This window comes from Perissodus microlepis, chromosome 3 (genome assembly GCF_051167445.1).
Source record: "Perissodus microlepis isolate ML-2025 ecotype Zambia chromosome 3, ASM5116744v1, whole genome shotgun sequence".
Classification (NCBI taxonomy): Eukaryota; Metazoa; Chordata; class Actinopteri; order Cichliformes; family Cichlidae; genus Perissodus; species Perissodus microlepis.
In genome coordinates, this window is record NC_140463.1 from 37,691,013 (window position 1) to 37,711,670 (window position 20,658).

General features: G+C 41.1%; 1 protein-coding gene across 8 annotated transcripts in view; it reads right to left on the reverse strand.

Annotated features, from left to right (window-relative positions):
• The window catches only part of kcnip4a (potassium voltage-gated channel interacting protein 4a), a 163,259-nt gene that overhangs the window by 27,938 nt on the left and 114,663 nt on the right, over positions 1 to 20,658 (reverse strand). The window contains exon 1 of one of the 8 annotated variants that reach the window (XM_084924319.1): positions 15,598 to 16,182. The exons of the other annotated variants lie outside the window; for them this stretch is intronic. Within the exon in view, the coding sequence (XP_084780445.1) occupies positions 15,598 to 15,709 (112 nt within the window). The 5' untranslated portion in view covers positions 15,710 to 16,182. Of the gene's footprint in view, positions 1 to 15,597; positions 16,183 to 20,658 lie in introns of those variants that run through there. 8 annotated transcript variants of the gene reach the window in all.

Sequence of the window (20,658 nt, forward strand, 5' to 3'; positions counted from 1 at the left end):
AAACACTTATATCCTGAAGAACGAATGTGAGGATATTTCCCTCCCTCCCAGTTTGGACTGATCAATCACGGCCCTGCTGCTACAGTCCCTTAATGTTTATTATATCAGGACTCATTTATTCCAGAGTTATAAGGTCAAGCTGGAGGATAAATTTTACTAAATCAATCGGGTCTATAAACCGAAAGAGAGGGACTAATAAATACTTGACACACAGACACAACTGCTTACTATCAATAACTCTTGGGTCAGTGCTGCTGAGCTTTCTGCTTCTTTGTTGTGGTAAGAGGGGGTACGTACAGTCTGAAGCTGCACACAGCCAAATGATGGCCTCGGGGAACACATAGGACAGATGAATTTAATACAGTAAGTGCAAAAGACCTTACTCTGTGTGGGGTTCAAATTAAAATGATTAAATTGGTCTTTAGTGGGGGAAGTCTGCATTTAATCTGTGTGAAATTGTCCAAGATCGTTTTTAATTTCAGCCACTGATAGGCTACATCAAAGCCTGGATTTTTCTTCCTCTCCATCCATCATTTACTTATTTGTTACAAGCTGCTTTTTATACGGTGACAGTCAAACACTGTGAACCAGCAACATGTGTCATTTTTAAAGACCTTCTATTGTGTGTGTGTGTGTGTGTGTGTATCTAAGATTAGGTCTTATATACTTTAGCTCCAGCTGCTTTAGCACAGTGGCGCCAAGAAGGCAGAGCTCACAAAAGTAGGCCATGACTCCAAGGGAGCACAACTTATCTTCTAGCACCAACAGTTAGATAGGGTTTTACAGGCATTAGAAATGCTGATGTGCACTTGTACTGCTTCAGTCGGTGGTCTGAAGATGACCGTGACTGGACTAGAGAGTTTTGGTTACAGATGATGGCCAACTTAGAACAAAAATACTGCATTTAGGCACGGAAAGTGAAAACCAAGGTCTGGACATTGAATAAAACCTAAATAACGGAGCTTCATGTTTAAAATGTAAACAACAGCAGGTTTTGGTTACTCACACAGATGCGCTAAAGCTAAATGCTAGTGTCAGTTAGCTAACATGCGCACAATGGCATTGCTATGTTCAGAAATATTGTATCATTTAAGTATCATTTAAGTATCATGTTTTTACCTGCAGCCAAATTCAGAGATGCAGCCCTTGAATTTGGACAATTAGTTTGCCATGTTAGCAACCTAAAATGTTGCTATTCAGCATTATACCCATGCTGCTGCTAGCTTAGGCTAACATTAAGCATGTAAACAGAAAAAGGGGGAAAGCTACATACAGAAACCAAAGGCTGATCATGACAAAATCTCAAATTCTTTAATACATCAATGTTTACACATCCTTAAATTTATATTCATGAAAAGGATTGTTTTTCTGCCCTATTTTTGAGCCACGCTATACAAGACACTGTTCTAGATTGCTGATGCCATATAAACGGAGGGACAGAAAGAGCTGTTGATTCTGATTTTGAAAGATGGTGATTTTCACTCATTTCAAAGTCAGTGCTGGGAAATGAGACCAATGGTGTGATGAGTGACCACAGTCCTTACATTTTAAAAGAAAGTAATAACTCCCCCTCAACTCCACCATTTGGTTTTGGGCTATAAAATCATTGTCAGAAACATATTTTACACACTGTGGCAGAAAAGTACAGAGCTCCCTCAGAGGGTTTTTTTTTGTTTTAATCCCTAGGGAAAGTTTTCTGTAGTGGAAACGTGACTTTAGATGCATGTGCAGCACATCCTTAACCTCATGAGACCTGAGCTCTTTTTTGGGATGCACGAGATGTAACAGGTCTGAGACACGGGGTCTCAGAGGTTAAAATAAATAAATAGAAGGACCAAAACTTCATTTAAAGTAGTTACAAAAGATACCGCAAATACACCACATGTAGGGCTGGATCAAAAATTAATCATTAAGTGGTGTTTTTAGTATCAGTTTCCATAACAGCCTCATGTCATCATGCTAAATCTAAAATAAACAGATGTAAAAAAACAAAAAAAACCCTTCTTATCAGATTGGCTTTAGTGCAGAACACTTCACTTTAACAGCAATAAATAAAGAGATTTTTAAATAAACTCTTATGAGTTATTGCAGCTTTTCTAGAGCAATGAAATAACAAAGATCATAACAGAGACAGTAAATAAGTGATGTAAATAGCTCTTTTCAAAGCGTCACTTACTATCAAAACCTGCCTGAATAAATCTGACTTCCTCACATTCACCAAAGTAACCACTGAGACTGGCCATCGATAAGCTCCAGATGACACTTATTACACTAACACACTTGAACCAAACTCAAATCTGATCTTATCTTAACCCATGCTAACTCCTAATATAGCAGGTTCTGAATCCTGGCAATGCAACACAGGAAACTGAGGGTATCAAGTTAATCACAAGGCTGTGCTGTTTCCTCTGTTGGCCTTTTAGGGTCAAAATATGCTAACATAACAGCAAGGTATGGATGACGGCAATGGTTGTCAAACGCACTACTGACTCAGATATTAAATAGTTCATATCCAAGAGAAAATAAAATGAGTGAATTTTAAGTTTGTTGGCTTCCAGCATGATTTGATTCGATCATTTTTTTAGGCACAATATGGTCAGCAGTGATTTTCTGGGATCCTCCAAGTCATATTGGATAGTCCGTCAACAAAAATATACTGCCTTTTCAACAACTTCTGCTTTATAGGTTTTCTGGGGTTTATAAAAAAAATAATAAGCTCTTTACAAAGACAACAAATGACAACATGCCAGACATAATTTATTACGAGGTGGATGGTATTGGATATTTTGAAGTGTTTACTGTCCTCAAGCCAGGTTTTAAAGTCAGTGGTTCCCCAGGTGTTAATCTCTTAACACCTTAATCTGTCTCCTGGTGGCCCCGAGACAGATCAAAGTTGGAGTAGAGTGCGAGCAGCGCCACCTCTTATCAGCCAAGTTTTACATTACAACAAAACACACAGCAATTTCATGGCATCTGCAGGGTCAGTGCCAGCTTAATTTGACAGGATCTTAGATGCAGCACAGCTATTTGCTTTTCCTTAAACATGCTTCATATCATCGAATGAACCAAACAGAGGCCAAATGACAAGAGGCTGTAAAAAAGTTTGATTGGATGGTATTTAAGTCGATGCTAGTGACTGGTAATTGCCATGCTGGTTTGTCAATACCTCGATTTTCAATTTAAATTCTCTCATCTTTCGAAAGGTCACCTTGGTATTAGTAATAGTCTGTATATGGAACATTTACAGAAGGTCATACAGTCAATTGATGAAATTCAGAGGAAAAGCCTTTTCGGTCATGTAAATCTAATCTACTCAGCCGGAGCCAGGGGCTAGGATGCTTCTTTTAAGCTCAGTGTTATTTGGCTGTAACGCTACCAGTGTTTAAGTCCCAAGGCTGCATGCTGTTTTTGGGGGACAAATGTGGCGGACACTTGGCAGCTAGCAATTAACTGAAATTACACCCAGAGACAAGGGACGAGGGCAGCAGATGAGCAGTGTCTGGCAGCCTGTGCTTGCATGGTTGGCACGAGTCCTAAAAAAAGGCCAATGTGATGTGAAACTGACCTGAAGTTACATCAACTCTGATGTCACAAGCTGTCTCCCAGCAGAATACTGAATTGCGCCAAGTGTTGTGTGGCTATGTTGATTTATTGCTCAAGATATGCTTCTGTCAACACTAAAACATCTGTTTACAGATGATACCTCTGGCGCAGATGCTAAATACAATGAGCATGCATTAGTGTAATGCTTGCATTACAGTATGTTAACACGTCGAGTGCAGCCAGATTATACAGATACGGGTAAACAGTTTTCAAGCTACAAAGCAGAGCAGTAAATAGGCTTTAGCTGAACACTTAGAGCACTTTGTACTACAAGCATCATTCACCCATTCACACAGTCATACAGCAATTTATTCTGTGCTTTTTGGCACTTTCCCTAACATTCACGCGCACAATCACACTCCAGTGGATGAACTGGGGGCAACTTGAGTTGCAATACATTGTCCAAAGACGCAACAAGCAGACTAGAAGATGCAGGGGTTAAACCACCAACCTTCCAATTGATACACAACCTGCTCTACCTCTTGACCCGCAGCCGCCCAGTGAAGCAGAAGGTAAGCAGAAGGTTACCTAAGTCAGATGCCAAACCTCAGAAGTCTGGCATCAACTTAGATGGGGGTGATGTCACTGCATCAAGACAGTTGACCCTGCTACAGTAGTAACATTGGAAGCACAAGGAAAAACTGGATTTCTTTTGCTTCTAACAAGCTCGAGTCATTCATCCATCACTAGTAATTCAGCCCGGTCACAGCAGATGGCCGCCCCTCCCTGAGCCTGGTTCTGCCGGAGGTTTCTTCCTGTTAAAAGGGAGTTTTTCCTTCCCACTGTCGCCAAAGTGCTTGCTCATAGGGGGTCATATGATTGCTGGGGTGTTCTCTGTACGTATTATTGTAGCGTCTACCTTACAATATAAAGCGCCTTGAGGCGACTGTTGTTGTGATTAGGCGCTTTATAAATAAAATTGAATTGAATTCAATGCCTAGTTGCAACCCATTCATGGATAGTGCCTGATTCTCCATGAATCGCTTATTTACCAAGTTATAAATACATAAAGTAATAGTACAGATTGAATGTTTTACTACTCTTTGCATGCACTGCCATCATCTTGGATTGTAAAGTCGAAGATTGCAGGACATGTCCAGCTCTCCAAGAAGGGAATTCAATTTGGGGGGGGGGGGGCAACTCAGAAGTTAACAAATGGAACATAGCATAATGGCTAGTTTATGGTGACTGCATTCACTGTGTCCCATACCAACTGGGACATCGTAGCCCTGTCGCTTGAGGCGTGCAGGACTCCCTGCAGTCTTCTCCTAAATGATAGGTGTTGCCACTCAAAATAAAGTTCCGCATTAGCGATGATGTGGGAGTAGAGGGAGTCAGAAAGTCTTAGCTTTTCAGGCTATTGCAACGTTTCCTTCTGTATAATCTGGGAATCTCTGAGCTCCTGTACTTAAATATCACCTTACATGGTGGTAAAGGCTGACATGATCTCACGACAAGACCAAACGACACTAAAGAATGGAACACACTAGTAACTGTGAAGTCAATTTCAGTGCGTGCTGGAGGGCATTCAAATGTGGTATCTACTCAGATGAAAGTGACACCATCTATATTCAACTCGGAACACAGCTGTTTGGGGAAATACATACTGAACTTTGGAAATATGCCAAGTAATAAAACTTAATAGCAAAGAGGTTGAAAGCAGAGCAAAAGCACCAATGAATCCATCATCTCCAGATCCGTCAGCAGACAGCCTCTACCTGAAGCACTCTGAACACCAGAGCTGCCAGCAGTGGACATCTGCTGACTACAACACATTTTTTTTTCATGTGTAACATCTGCAGATGCAAGTCAGTGTGAGATAAGTAATTGAAACGCAGTCCCTTTTGTGCATTGAGAAGGCCTCATGCTATAGCAGATAAATGAGAGGGGCAAAGAGGGAGGTGGATACAGACCTGCTATTTGTTTCCATTTTGGTGGCCACAAATACAAATAAGCTCTGAGACCAGAGTCAGCCAAAGCGATATGTCATTTCTGTTATTTAATAAAACAGTTTCTTATGGCAGGCAGGGAAAATGGCAGTGTAATCGCTGTAGTAATAGGAAAGAGTTGGAGGGCAAGGTCAGTCGAGAAAATTTCTTAGACCACATGGAACCGTGCAAACTCTTTTTGCTGAGATATGAATTTATTTATCCAGAGACATATTAAAAATTCTGCGTCACGCTGCCAGTAATGAAAAGAACATCCGAACGAGCCAAACCAAGGAGACTGGGAACGGATCCGTGTGAACAGAAGCCTTGACTATTCCCTTTACAGCAGGTTAGCTATTACAAGACAGAAGGCAAAATATCTCCAATTACAGTGGCTCTTTACTGGCACCAGGAACACATTATCCAATGCTTTCCACCATTAGTACAATTTGCTACAGCTTCTATGTTGCCTAATGCAATAATAGTAGTTTTAATTAGTTTAAACAAGCGGATACCGAATACATGTAGGAACTAATTTTTCATGCTGAGTATGGCCAGGACCATAAAAAGCTGTCCTTTCCTGTTCTGACCTGAGTGTGAGTGACTGCACTGACTGGTGGTCTGGGAACCGGATGCCAAGGTTCTTTATGAGCGAGAGCGGACTCTCACGTCGGCCATAATGACACACCATCACCATTTATTGGAATCTGGGGGAAAGAGCAGTCTATGTTTTTAATTGCAATCATTTGTCATGTGGAAGTGCTTCAATAATAGTCTGTCTCTAAGAAAGAGTTGCTACAGCAGTGGAAGAAAAGGAACTTTGCCCTTTCTTCTCCAATCATTTTAAAGATTATAAGATGGGACAAGGGAGGGAAAAGGAGGTTTATCATACTTCAGCTCCAAAGATTAGAGCTTTCACACCAAGAAAAAAGGAAACCCGGAGAGGAGATGGTCTTTATGACTAACTTCAGAGTGAGTCATCCTTATTCCAGCTGCTGACACTGACGCTACCAGTCACTCAGAAAAGCGCATCAATGGATTAATGGGTTTTACCCCAGACAATGTTTACAGTGTAATTCACATCAACAGTCTGAGATGCCAAAACAAACTATTGAACTCACATCCAATTTTCTCCATAAACTGCGGCTCAGCCAAAAGACGTGATGTGATCACTTGAAGGGGAACAAAATGGCCCCAATAGTTGATTAACGTTTTACTTACTTCCTCCATTATTTCTCTGACAGTGAGGCTTTTACTCTGCCACCACTATTGTGATGAAAAGGAAGTAGCCAGCTGGGATGATTTATGGTCTGCAACACCAGCCAATAAGATCCAAATGAGCTAAGTGATTTTTTTTTTCCTTCCTTTTTATTCAAATATAGAAAAGTATTATTTCATGTGCTCGGACTACATTAACATTTTCCTGTAGCTTTACAGCTGATGATGTATGATATTTCATCAGACTCAGTGCAAATTCAGACTTGTCCTTGCTCAGCAAATGGTTTCAATATAACAGAGGAATCTCTCGTGATATGAGATTGGTTTGCGAGAGGTACAATTCAGCACTTTATATTTCCCAGTGTCCCAGTTCTTTTTACAATAGTGCACACCACTAAATTCTTCCAAAAAGCCCTGCTGTTCAGTTAGTCGAGGAGTTAAAATCAAAACAAATACAAGAAACATCAGTTGTGCCCAAACATGCAGACCCCCCCTCCCCCAGCTTCCACCCACAAACAACAAAAAAATAAATCCTCAGTGAAATTAATGGGGACTATAAACTCCACTGAATTCACAATCAACCATAACAAGAAACAAGAAACATGCATTATGAATAAGAACTATTGTCCTTGGTTTAATTATGGACAATACTGTTGCTGAAATGATTATTCATTTTGCAGGCTAATTAAAGCCAGAAACACGCTGAATGAGCACGCTTGTTGTGCAGCCTTGATTAAAAAAAAAAGAAGGGAAAAGCACGTGCAACTTCAAAGGTCTAGAGATGGTTGAAAGAACCAAGGCTCAAGCTTAAATTAACCCCAAAGAATGCATCACCAAATCCTTAAAAACCTCTTTGTGTATTCACAAGACAATATGCTTTGGAGGTTGTGTCCTACATCACTGCGCTGTATGTACAGGTCATTTAATTAAGTGCATCTTTAAGTATATATTGTGCCTCTTGCTCACTCGTCCACGGGGAGCTTTTTCATGCTGCCATCACCTATCTCGCAGCATATACATCCTTGCCTCAGAAGCATGCAGCTTACTTTTATCACCACTTATTACCAGTGATGTTTTCATCAACATTGATTGCTTGTGTGATACTTGCCCTTGCTTTGCTGACTCAGATTGTTGGGATAAGTCCTCTTACTTCCACTAAGATCCACTGCCAGGCCTTTCTTGCCTCAAAAGACACCATGAGGACCGGTAACGCAGCACAGGTGGTTGCTCTAAGGCATAGAAAGTAGCTAAAGGAAAATTAGACCATTTGACTGTTGTGCTTTAAATTTACTGCTGAGTGGATGAGAGATTAAAGCACTACAAAACACTTTACACTTCTTTACCTTTGACTGGATTTGTTTCCAATCTTTTAAAAGTTTGCCTGCTGGAGTAATTATTAGATTTATTTCCACAATGGACACAGCCAAATGAATTTACTGAAAAGACTGTAAATGCCATCCATCATAACAAAAAGGATGCTAAACACTTCTGCTGACTTTGATGATGGATATGTGACTTAAACAAAACAATCCCATAATAAAGATGCACTAAACCATCTACGATGTCCAAAAAACAACGCGCTTGAATGAAAAATGAACGCAATGCGCTTAAGAAAATGAAGAATACCTTTTTGGTATTTTACAGTGATAAAAATCCCTCACAGGCTGTATGCCTTAAACAATATCATGTGTACAGACAATGAAGACATAAAGACCAACACAGTTAGCTGTCATTCTCCTACTGCAGGGGTCGGCAACCCTGGGCACGCGTGCCACAGTTGGCACGCGAAGGGTTAACTGATGGCTCGACCATAGCTGGACTGGCCATCGGGCATACCGGGCATTTGCTCGGTGGCCCGGTGACTGTTTTTTTTCCTTTGTAACGGTATAAACAATGAAAGGTGGTGGATTGGTCAGATGCTGGTCGGTGTGTAAAAATAACTCAGTTGTTTGGTGGTGGCTATGGCGGAGCTTCCTCAGATTCAGTAAAATTAGCAAGTGGTGGAGGCCAGCAGGTGGATGAGAGAAAGGGGAGGCAGGAGAAGAGACCCGAGGCAGCCGCCGGTCCGAGTGTCAGGTGAACTGAGCTTCAGGTAAGAAGTTATGACCTGCAGTCTATCTGGGTCAGATATAAACCAAGTTTAGGTGGAGTTTATTTTTGTTGTGCTGACTTTTTATAGTCAGCTACAATAACTCGTACTGCGTACTAGCTAGCATGACGGAGTTTCTATACTGCTGGGTGGGTGCTATGATGTTACTTACTGATAGTGAACTTTATTTAATTCATAAGGTTAGTTAGTAGAGTTGCCAACCGTCCCGTAAAAAGACGGAATCGCCCCGCATTGAGAGAAAATATCATGCGTTTCGTGTTGAGGTGAAAAGGAACAGTTTGTCCCGGACTTCAGCTAGAATGGAAAAAGGACACAAAGCTGGAGTTATTCTGTGTCTTTGCTGCACAGCTGCCTCTTCTTCTCTCATTCTCTCCCCCTCCCTCTCCTGTTTCTACTTCAATCATGAAACTGATCAATGATCAGCTGATCGGCTTTTCTCTCGTTTGTTTATCACCCACTTTGCACCAGAAAGAGGAAACCGGCGAATGTTGCGCTAAACAACAGCAGCACGTTTAAGCTTGATCAGCTGTTGTTAGAATTTATTTAATATTACTTTCTAGTATCAGCTGATGTTTGCTGGAGCCACAGCTGTAAAAGCTGCTGGTCATGATATCGGTTTGTATATCTGGTGAGAGGGAAACATGAAGATGAAACCAGGAGATGTCCTTACTGAATCATCAGAGCTGAACAGGTGATGGAGAAACAGGTTTACCTTTTAGGTGACATGAATGAGTTGAAGGGAAGTTATGAACTGTTTCTGAGAGACAAATAACACCAGGATCTGTTTCTACGTAGCTGACAGCTGGTAACTGTGCAGGGGCGGGTCTAGCAAAGTTTTGCCAGGGGGCCAGGTAGGGCATTAACAGGGAAAGGGGGGCACAAAGAAATACTTTCTTATTCTCATTTAAAATGTCTCGCTTTTATTAAATAATTATCTGAAGCTTACAACCAAAGTTTTTATCTGACGTAAAATGTATAGAAATCATACATATAACATCGAAGCAGCTGGAATCCACAGCTGTGCGTGTTCATGGAGCTGCATTTTCACCTGCTGGACATCACTACCTGACAAGTTTAACTGTCTTCAGAACATTGCAGAGGCCTTATAGACAGTATTTGGCTCTACATATCTGTGTGAGCAGATTTTCTCTCACATGAGTGTCCTCAGGTAGCCGTCTGAATGCTGGACACTCGGAGATCTGCGTCTCTGAGTGGGAGACCAGAGATCACATTAACATGTGTGTCTCTGTATTAACAGACATGCCATATTGACTTAGTTTATTTTTCTTATCATTGTTGTGAGGAGACCATAAATAGCATTTGTATTTTCTGTATTTGCTGTTATGGAGTTCTTGTTATGGATTAAAAGTGTCTTTTTTTTGTATCAAAATAGCTGATAACTATTCGCTGATAGCTGCCAACATCTGCGAACAAATATAATTCTATAAAGTGGTTCTATATAGTGTGTAACTGTTAATAAAGAGCGTTATTAAATTTATTGCTAATGCAATCATATGGCACACTGACTTCTGAGGAAATTTTAAATGGCACTCGCCATCAGAAAGGTTGCCTACCCCTGTCCTACTGTATGGCCAGCTTCATGCCGAGATGATGTGATTATCAATGACAGGCATGTCAGAACAGCTTGATCATAAATAAATGCCAGCAAACAGCAACAGAAAGGTCATTCATAATTTTGGATGATAAAAATTCACCAGCTGTGGGTTCCAAAGATTTTTACGCAGCAGGCTTTAGACATAACATCTTGCTGCTTATTAACATTAGCTGAGCACGATTATAACACTTAGCAAAGCTTGGTTGATCCTTAACACCCAATCAAAGAAATCTGAAACAAAAGCGGTGTCACAATGAGCTCTAACTATATTTATGCTATCAGCATGTTCATCTTCTTAACTTAGCACATTGATCTAAAATGTGTTAGTTATGTTTAACAAAAGGTGTTCACAAGCTAAAGCAGTGGAAATGGACAGCAGGACATAAAAATTGTCTAAAGACAATTAATGCAGTATCTGTAGAGATATCGAAATGTAAACCAACTGGTGGTGCTTCAATTGGCTTCATCCATATGACTGTGCATCCATTTTCTTCCCCTTTTCCAATTCAGGGTTGCTGAAGCCTATCCCACCTGTCACAGGAGGAGAGGAGGGGTACACCCCACACAGGTTGCCAATCTGTTTGCAGAACTAACGCATAGTGTCTTTTCTCCCGTCTTCCTCCCCTCAGCCCAACTGGTGGCAGTAGATGTGATCCATCCCTGAGCCTGGTTCTATCAGAGGTTTCTTCCTGTTAAAAGGGAGTTTTTCCTTCCCACTGCCGAAAGCTTGCTCAAAGGGGATCGCCTGATTGTTGGTGTTTTCTCTGTATTATTGTAGGGTCTTTACCTTTCAATTTGCCTTGAGTGTTGTTGTGATTTGCCACTATATAAAATAAATTGAGCTGAATTTAACTGAATGGAGACAGACAACCACTCACACCTATAGGCAATTTAGAATTTTGCCTTACCATTTAGAATCCAAGCATGTCTTTGGACTGTGGGAGGAAATCAGAGTACCCCGCGAAAACACAGGGAGAATATGGAAACCAGGACCTTCGTCGATCATTCTTCAAACCATCCATGAGATATGTGATTATCAACAAAGTAATGAAGAACATGATGTGTTTCAGATTACGTACCGCCATACTAACACCCACTATTCTATGTGTACAAGCGTGTCACTAAGTGTATCTCAATGCTGTGCTTTCAGTTAAAAAGTTAACTGAGAAGCACTCAATTCTTGCTTCCTTTTTTCCCCATTTCAGGGAAAGGAAGGGCCAATAAAGCAAGTTTTAGCTGCTAACACCAGCGATGCTAGTTAGCTGTAGCGTGCTAAAAGTCGTAGATTTATTTCAGCCACTGTAGGTTAAAAAAAATCGCAGACTGCATCAAATGTCATTTTAAGTAGGTGCCTGACACGCCGCGTTCAGCTTTACCCCTTCACCTTTGATTTCACACGGCCCTGTGAAAATGCATGCAGAAGTAATCTGTAACGTACTACACGATGGTACAAGTGTCCAAACTGACTGAAACTGCCGTCACCATAAGAGTGGCTATGATGACGGTCCAGTTAATTGCAGGTGATTATTATGTCTGGCTCTATTATCTCGGCTTGATTTTACTGGAGTTTTTGTCTGCATCACCTACAAGCATAATTTGTTGGTACATAAGAGTCCTGTCACTTATGTACCAACAAATCGAGCCAACATGCTCATTAGCACTTTATTGCCACTCTAAATAAATAAATAAAAACAGGCAATAGGGAACAAAAAAGGGTCCTGGTCAGTTGCTGACACAAATTCTTTTTATTTGCCCGCCTTTGAAAATCCAATCAAGGTCACACAGAACATAAGAACATTGTTAGATGAATGTCGGTGCTGAGATGCTCTGTCCTCTGAGCCGGTAATAAACAAACGGCAGGTCCAAATTGACACAGCGTTCCATCACCGTTCTGGTAATGCTGTAATTGCGTGCAGTGTGTGCGTGTTTGCAGGGCTACGAGGTTACGGTCGGGGGTGTTGCTGTGTACAGCTGAACCAGAGAATAATTCATCATTTCGTGACATACTGATTAGCCTGCACCTTGAGGCTTGAGTCTTTACTCAGCAGTTTGCAATACTGCATTATGTAAGTAGAAATGTACATACGTGTGAGAAGGATCTGGATATGTTTGTGAATAAGCAAGTGTAGGAATCTACATTGTTATTCGCTATTCTGCAAGGAGGAGGAGAAGGCTTGGTGGTTGATTATTCAGCAAAAAACAAGCAAACATTGTAATTTCTCCATCTTTAACTCAGTCTCTAATAAAAGTGGTCATTACATTATTTCGCTAGCCGAGGTGGGCAAACACTTGCCAGCTGCACTGCCATTCTGCCTCTCTTAGGATTAATGGCAACAATACAAGCACACATGCATCAGTTCTGCTGCATTCACAATTAAACTGAAGCAAGTGACTTTTGTGCAGCTTGCCAGACCTTACTTTTATTCACAGTGAATGCTCTGGTGATTGTGCACGGTCTGATGCAATAGTCTTGTTTATATTTCTCCAACGTGAAAGCATGCCAGGAGCAGGGAGAGGCTGTTAATAAACTATTTCTCAGGGTCTGAGGTCCTTACAGTCTGTGAAGTTGAAATAATCAATCCCAGGAGATCAGACTTGATTTTTTACAAAGGGTACAGTTTCTTACTTGCTGCCAGCTGACTCTTTACAGTAAAGAGCGGAGCAGTGCTGGGACACATCCAGAGCGTGCTCTCGGCTCGAGATAACTCCCGTGACTGGAACGTTGCCAGTTTAAATCTACAGCACAGCTGAGAAACTCCCTCAACATTTACCCCACACAGGCTTTTGAAAGAAAGACCTTTATCCTGCAGAAGCCCCAGCGGAGCAGCTCAGGTGGCCTGCAGTAGAGGGATGTGATCGTACTGGGGAGCTCCCAGCTGTGAACGTGTCTGACTGTATGAATGTTAAGCAGACCGTGCGCTTTCAGTGAACCTCTGTCCCTGGAGGTTTCTTCAAAAAAAAAAATAAAAGGGGCAAAAACAAACTATTTTAGTTATTGCAGAACGTGACAGCTGCTACAAAGGTAAATCTATACAACTGTGAGGTTTATATACAAGTGAAGCTACGCAGATGCTCGGCGGTTAAGACTGTCAACTCAGATATTTGCAAGCACAAGCCCTGAATCCTGATATTAGCTTGGCCTTTCTAAAATGCAGTTCTTTTAGTTTTTTCCGCCCCTGCTGACTTGAAAATATGAACGCTGACTGAATAATGACCTTAAAGTTGTTTTCTGAGTTTTGAAAATGCAGAAAAAACATATTCAGAAAACCTGTTTCCACTCATTATTAGCTCCTCTTTCTGCAAGAAACTTGCAAATGTGCAGAATACCCTTAAACCATTTGGAAACATGCTTGTTGTCTGTCCTGCTGAATCCTGGTTGAGATGATCAGTTTGTGTTTAATTCAAACCTCATGACATTTAGCTTTGTTTAACCGAGCAGTGGAAACAGGGAACACAACTGGTCTGTGTCTATAAAAGATACCATCTAACACAGTGCAAAGTTCTCCTATTTACACATTAAGATATCTGCGCTATAGAAGCAGTTACAGGGAAACAGAAACTGTGGAATAATGTGCTGTTGACTAAATATATTCAGGCCTTTATTGGCTTTTAGCTTGTTTACTAACAAGATCTTTAGATGGAAAGAGCAATTTATGTCAACATGGGATCTGTGAAATGAAAAAAGGACCTTTACTAATTGAGCAATAAAGAAGGGAATAAAACTAAAAAGTAATTCTTAGTTGCACCTCGAGTTTTGATGATTTATTTGCTTCTGCATGGGCTTAATTACAAAATTTAACTTCTTTCTACCCCTGCATGCATCGTGGGAGATTTTAAGACTACACACAGCTTGCGTTTGCCAGTGTTAATATGATTACAAAAAGATTTGTGGGCTCTCATTTGAAAACCTATTTGCCTAATGAAAAGCATTTCGCGTGCATTTTCAGCCCCTCTCCCAATATCTTTTTACCATTCCCTCGTCCTGAAAACGACTGCAAACACAAACAAAACATCGATATCTGTATTGACAGCCTGTTGGGCACCGCCGGCGCAGGCATTCTGTAAGTAATCAGGCTCTGAGACGGCTCCGTGGAATATAAATCACATCAACAGGCAAACGGCATCCGACATGCCAGCCCTGACATCTGTATAATCTCACCGTCGCCGATAATCAATATCATGTCAGCTGCGTTTGGAGATGCAGAGCGAGGGGAAATCTGAGTCGCCAGTGTTTAGCGAGGCATGTAAACTGTTACGTCGGGCGTGAGGTTCACCATCCCCCCAACCCAAATGAAAACCCAGCTCCCAGGTGCTTTTGAAACAGCACAGCCAGAGACAGTCAACAGACGCTAACACCTCCATCTAAACACTCGTCTCAGGTCGGGTCAGGTCGGCTTTTTCCTGCTACTGACTAAAGCACATTATCGCCTCTCTATTTACTTGCTGCCCCTCTGAATATGCACCCACCATTGATTGATTATTCTAATTACAGGTTAAGGTGTATTTACTGAGCAGCTTATGGGGTGGATGTGCTGTTCTTTGGTTTGAACTGCTCGACTTTATTTAACGAGACAGCTTCAGTAGGTCTAAACTGAACGCTTTCTTTTCTCATTCTGCGCTTGCCGAACTTCCCCGCTCAGTTTTCCTCAAGAGCAAAGTGAAATGCATGCACAAGAAAACAACAGAGGCTTCTAAGGTCTGAAATACAGAAATTCTCTTGCCTCTCAAATGTTTTGATCCTTCAGAAGTGACACCGTTTTGCAGCTCAAGACATTCCTCGATCCCATCACAAGCTCACGCATACTTCTGTGACATTTCCTTTGCTACGCATTAATTAGACCGTCTTTTTGTGCTTCCCAGTCCTGTTTTGGCATAACGATTACCTCAGTTAACTTCAAAACTTTTCAAATTGCAGTCTTAGAAAGTTTCAGAGAACTTCGAGCAAACTGAGAGTGAATCTAATGAGTCGAGGGAGCAGACGTGGAAAGCTGAAAAGGTGAGACTGATTGAAAATACATCAGCAAGGCTTATTATAGTCTATCAGTGAGCAAGCTTTAACTTGTTGTGTCTGCCAACCTCCACCTCCCTCCACCACCCCAACAACCTCCAAATCAGTGTCTTACCCTCTGAGAAGCTGATGAGCCCCAGAAGGTGCAGGAGCTTGATGGAGGCAAACAACAACACCACGATGCCCACCGTCTGTAGCCCCTCAGTTTCCCAGATCGCGTTCAGCATCACTCCCCCTTCTGCCCACTCCCCACCACCATACCCGGACCCGAACCCGGAGCCCGAGCCAGCTTCTTCTACTTCCGGGCCGCCGCCGGGACCAGGACCACCATTCCCACCTGGCCCCGCACTCCAGTTCCCCTGCACCAACTCCAGCGCTACGCCGGCCCAAGCGCACGGGCCGGGCGCCCCCTGGCACCCGCCTTCTGCTCGCTTGTTCTCTAAATCCACTCTGGGTAAGGTTAAAATTGGAGATTAACAATCAGCAAGACTTGTCCTCAGGTTTGTGAGAAGCCTGAAGTCATTAAGGATGTTTCTGATTTCGAGAAGTCACTGAGAATTCAGGACGATCCTCTTCCTCTTCATTTCCTTCCCTCACAAACGAGGAGACCCTTGAAAGCCGGGAGAGCAAACTCTGCTGTTCTCTGACAGTTTGGAGCTCTCGCTCACTCTTTCAGGCGCACCGACTGCCTCGCTGCAATGTAAGGGAGGGAACAGGAAAGGGGACGGATATGAGTGAGGGAGGGGAGATGGGACGGAGGCTGTGGGGAGGTGTGGTCCTAGAAGGTGCACAACCGAGCAGGAGCTACACATGTTCAAATTAACTTTAATCACAGGAGCGGCACAGCAAGCGTAACTGAATTCTGTCTGCTGGATAATTATACCATTAAATCAAGAAAACGGCATAAGTCTGTGGTTATATGCAAGACTGATCTTGGAGATGGGAGGCAAAAAAAAAATTAAATTGCAAAAAGCCGTACAGAGAGATCAAACTAACTTTCTAGCAATGCAAGACAAAATAAATATATCTCGTGGTTCAAAAGGAAGGAAAAAGAGAAAAAGCTGATAGCGTTCACTAGATAATCACCTACTTCAGGAGTAAAGAAAGCAAGAGCATTTCTAACAAATCGCACAACTTTATTAACTTAATCTCTTGTTTTTGAATCACATTTGATTCCGATGAGATGTGGCGAACCGATAAAGAAAACTAGAGCGACAGAGACCGTGTGTGTCCAAGAGAGAGGCTGATGCATGCAGTCAGCGTTTGGAGCAAATGAGTGAAGACACCACCATCTACTGGTCCTGTGTAGACTGTAATTATCATACAGCACAGCATTCAATATTTATCCTGTTTTAACCAAAGAAAGAAAATTACTCCCATTTTATTTTGAAAATAATAAGCTTTCATGTTTCAGGAAATCAATGCTTTAACTCCAATAGAAACAAGTAGAAAAGCCACATTGAAAGCTTGTGCATTTCTGTGAGTTATTTGCGAGTGCAAACACAATTTCACTGCACTCTACTTGATTATTTTGACTCAGAATGTCCCTCTGTTGTGTAAGCTGTAAATCAATTTAGAGTAAAGTCCGCCATATATCACTGATGTAAATGCACAAAGCCAACTTAATTACAATCATCACAACAGGATATTATTTTGGCACTGTGAAAGAAACCGCGTCTCACCGCTTACTCAATTGCTCTATGATAAATATCCAGTGTGACGCAGTGCTCTTTTCCAGTGATGGAAAAACGCGCAGTCATCCATTTACATGCGGTCCATCTGCCGCTGCTTTTTCTTCAGTAACACAGAATGGAAAGTAGGAGATGTAATTCCATGTTTTTTTTTAATTCTTTGAATAATTTAGCATGATGCTATTTGAAAAAGAAAATAATATTCAGCAGACATCCTGCTTAACCTGAATAGCCCAGAGCATTTTTAAAAAGTCATTAGTATGGGACACTTGTCCTTGCAAAGTGAGACATTTGATGAGGACTGAACTCAAGGATTATTTTGTATGCAATAATTTTAAAAATACGTATTTATTTGTATATTTGTATTTTGGGTGCGCTGTTCTGAAAACTGAGTTAGAGCAAAAAGTGCATGCTTAGGCAGTATAATACAGCATGTATTCTGTAATTACCTCGTGCAAAAGAGTCTACTTTTCTTCTCCAAACATTTAATGACTGCAAATATCTCAGTTACTCTGTGTCTGGATCAGCTTTCCATGCTTTTTTTTTAAAAGGAAGATTTTTTTCCCTAAGTAACATATTCAATCATTGCTTTTATCTGTGTTTTACTTAAATCCATCTATAACAGACACTAAAAGAACAGTCAGATGCCATTATTGCCCTACACAGCTTAGATTATAGCAGATAAAATAACTGTTGTTGTCAAATCTAGATGCCAGCAGTTTGTCCCATAGTCTACAATCTATACATATATTTTTACTCTGAATTTGTTGTGTCCAAATCACAGGTGAGAGGATAGCAGACCAGTTAGTCCAGTCTTTTAAGTGGTATTTTCATACCAACTGTTTATGTTGGTTTAAGCTGAAAAACCTCCAATGATCCGACTCCACAGAATCTCTCAGCTATACTAAATCCCCACGTTAAATCCCCCACATCAGTGAGTAACGTCATTGTTTGCATTCATACTTTTGTTCTGGTTGACTTTCATTGCTCTGAACTGCTCTTTTTGGATTTGGAGCTCATTAAATTATGAGGAGAAGTTAATTTCACTGAAATGCACATTTTCGAAGTATACACAATGTCAGTGCTTTGAAAACTACATTTGTGTAGTATACAAGGGCAAAATACGATATATACACACACACAAACAAAAATGAATGACAACAACTCAATGAATTTAGGCATTTAGACACGGTCAAGCTGACCCCCTGAAATTCAAACTGAGCCAATTCTGAGCATCAGAATTTAAGAGATTCTGAATGTGGCACGGTTGTTGGTGTCAGACTGGCTGGTCTGAGCATTTCAGAATGGGATTCTAATGGGATTTTCTCACAAAACCACCTCATTGTTTGTCTATTTGTTTTTCAGAAGTGGCCCAAAAAGGAGAAAATATTCTGTGTGTGGAAGTTCCTGGCTCTAAAAGCCTTGTTGGTGCCAGAGGTTAGAGGAGAATGGCCAGACTGCTTCACGCTGATAGGAAGGCAACCTCATGGTGCGGGGTGATATTTTCTCAGCACATTTGGGTTCCTCGGTGCCAACTAAACCCCACAGCCTACCAGAGTGTTGTTGTTGACCATATACATCCCTTTATGACTACAGTCTACCCATCTTCTGATAGCTGCTCACAGCAGGATAATGCTTCATCTCACAAAGTTCTCACAAATCATCTCAAACTGGTTTCTTAAACACGACAATGAGTTCACTGTTTTAGTTCAGAGCCATTTTATTAGACTGAGTAACCAGTCTCAGTCTAATAAAGCACCTTTGGGATGTGGTGGAATTGGATATTCTCATCATTCATTACTATGATGCATAGTTACACTTCTGGAAGGGGACACATCAGGCTGCAGGGTCGAGCGCGGAGCTGTTTTGTACGACAGTGTAACATTTTAAGAGTCCTGATATTTCATAGTTTTGGTAAAAGTTTCCATTCTCAGTAACATCATTCCAGTTTTTCGTAAAAATGCACCAACAATCACTTTAATGTCTCCTTGAGGTCAAAGGCAGTATCAACATATTTCCAATGTTAGTTTAGCATATTAAGCCAATCAAAGTCAACAATACACATTTATGTGGAAGAATTACAGGTTCAGATCAGATTGTATTAGTATCAGTATTGCTCAGCTTTCACATACAATTTATGAAAAATCAACTAACCTAAAAGTTTAGTTCTTCACCGTCTCCTGACAACTCACAGCAGAGCTGCCAACATGTGGGCACTGGCACTGCCTCAGTGAAGCCACAGCCACATCACAAGGCATTCAGTGGACCAACAGAGGCTTCACTATCCCCCTTTTCCAAAATCATGACTTGGCTTTCCAAACACTTCCCAGAAGACCAATAGTTGATGAAACAAGTAGGAATAACTGTCCAATCATAACTTCTCTCCAGCATACAGATACCATCTTAAAACCATAAATTACTAAAGCTGTGAGGGCAGAGGTGAGACAAGTGAGAAAAGTAGGAGTGGGGATTTTGTGGCAGTAAGTATTCACTCAGCTATTATCTAAGCCATGATTCTATCAACGGTGCTGACAGATAAATATTACACTCCACATCTTGCTCAATTAATGTCACACAAATTCTGGACAATCACCACTCTAAAAACTATTACAGGATGGCAGGTCTGACAGATAGAAAACCTGAAAATTCTGCGTTTATAGACCTGACAAGAATATTTATCTTCGCGAGACTGAGATTACAAAATGATTTTATTTCGATATTGGAGAAGAAAATGGAAGCTGTGGAAAGCTGACACTTCTATCATTTGAAACAAAGGCCTGAGGGTAAAACACAGCTCCCTGAATGAGGCTCTATAGAGCTGCTCACAACACTAATGATTCAATAACCTGTTTGAGAGCACTGAAATGTTATTCAAGGAATATTACATTAAAGACCAATAAAGATGCCAGCTGCCTCGATCAGACATAAAAATATGAAATTATCTCAAGGAATAAGAAGCCTTTCAGCTGTAACGTGAAAGGCTTTCTATTAATGTCATCGGGACTATTTAAAAGTCTTGAACCAACCCTCATTTCTTTCTGCTTTCCTACAAAAATTGGAAATAGGCGGGGGAATTTATTGCAAACATACATGGGAATACAATATAAGGCCAAAACAGAATTTGTACTTTTCTAACGAACTTGAAAGTCCATATTTGGTATCATATATTAATATTAATTCACATTTGACCACCTTTATTCTCAACAAGCTTCCTTGTTTAAGTCATCTTCAGGAATAGTTCTCCAGGCTTCTTGAATGACATTTAAAGCTCCTCTTTGGATGTTGGCTGCCTTTGATTCTGTTCTCTGTCAAGATGATCCAACACTACTTCAATAATGTTGGGGAGGCCAATCCATGACTGATAGTGTTCCACTGTGTGGTTTTTCTATTCAGGTATGCTTTTACTGCACTGGCAGTGTGTTTGGGATGAGTGATCCATCCATCCTCATCCATTCGCTTCCGCTCATCCTTCTCAGGGTCGCGGG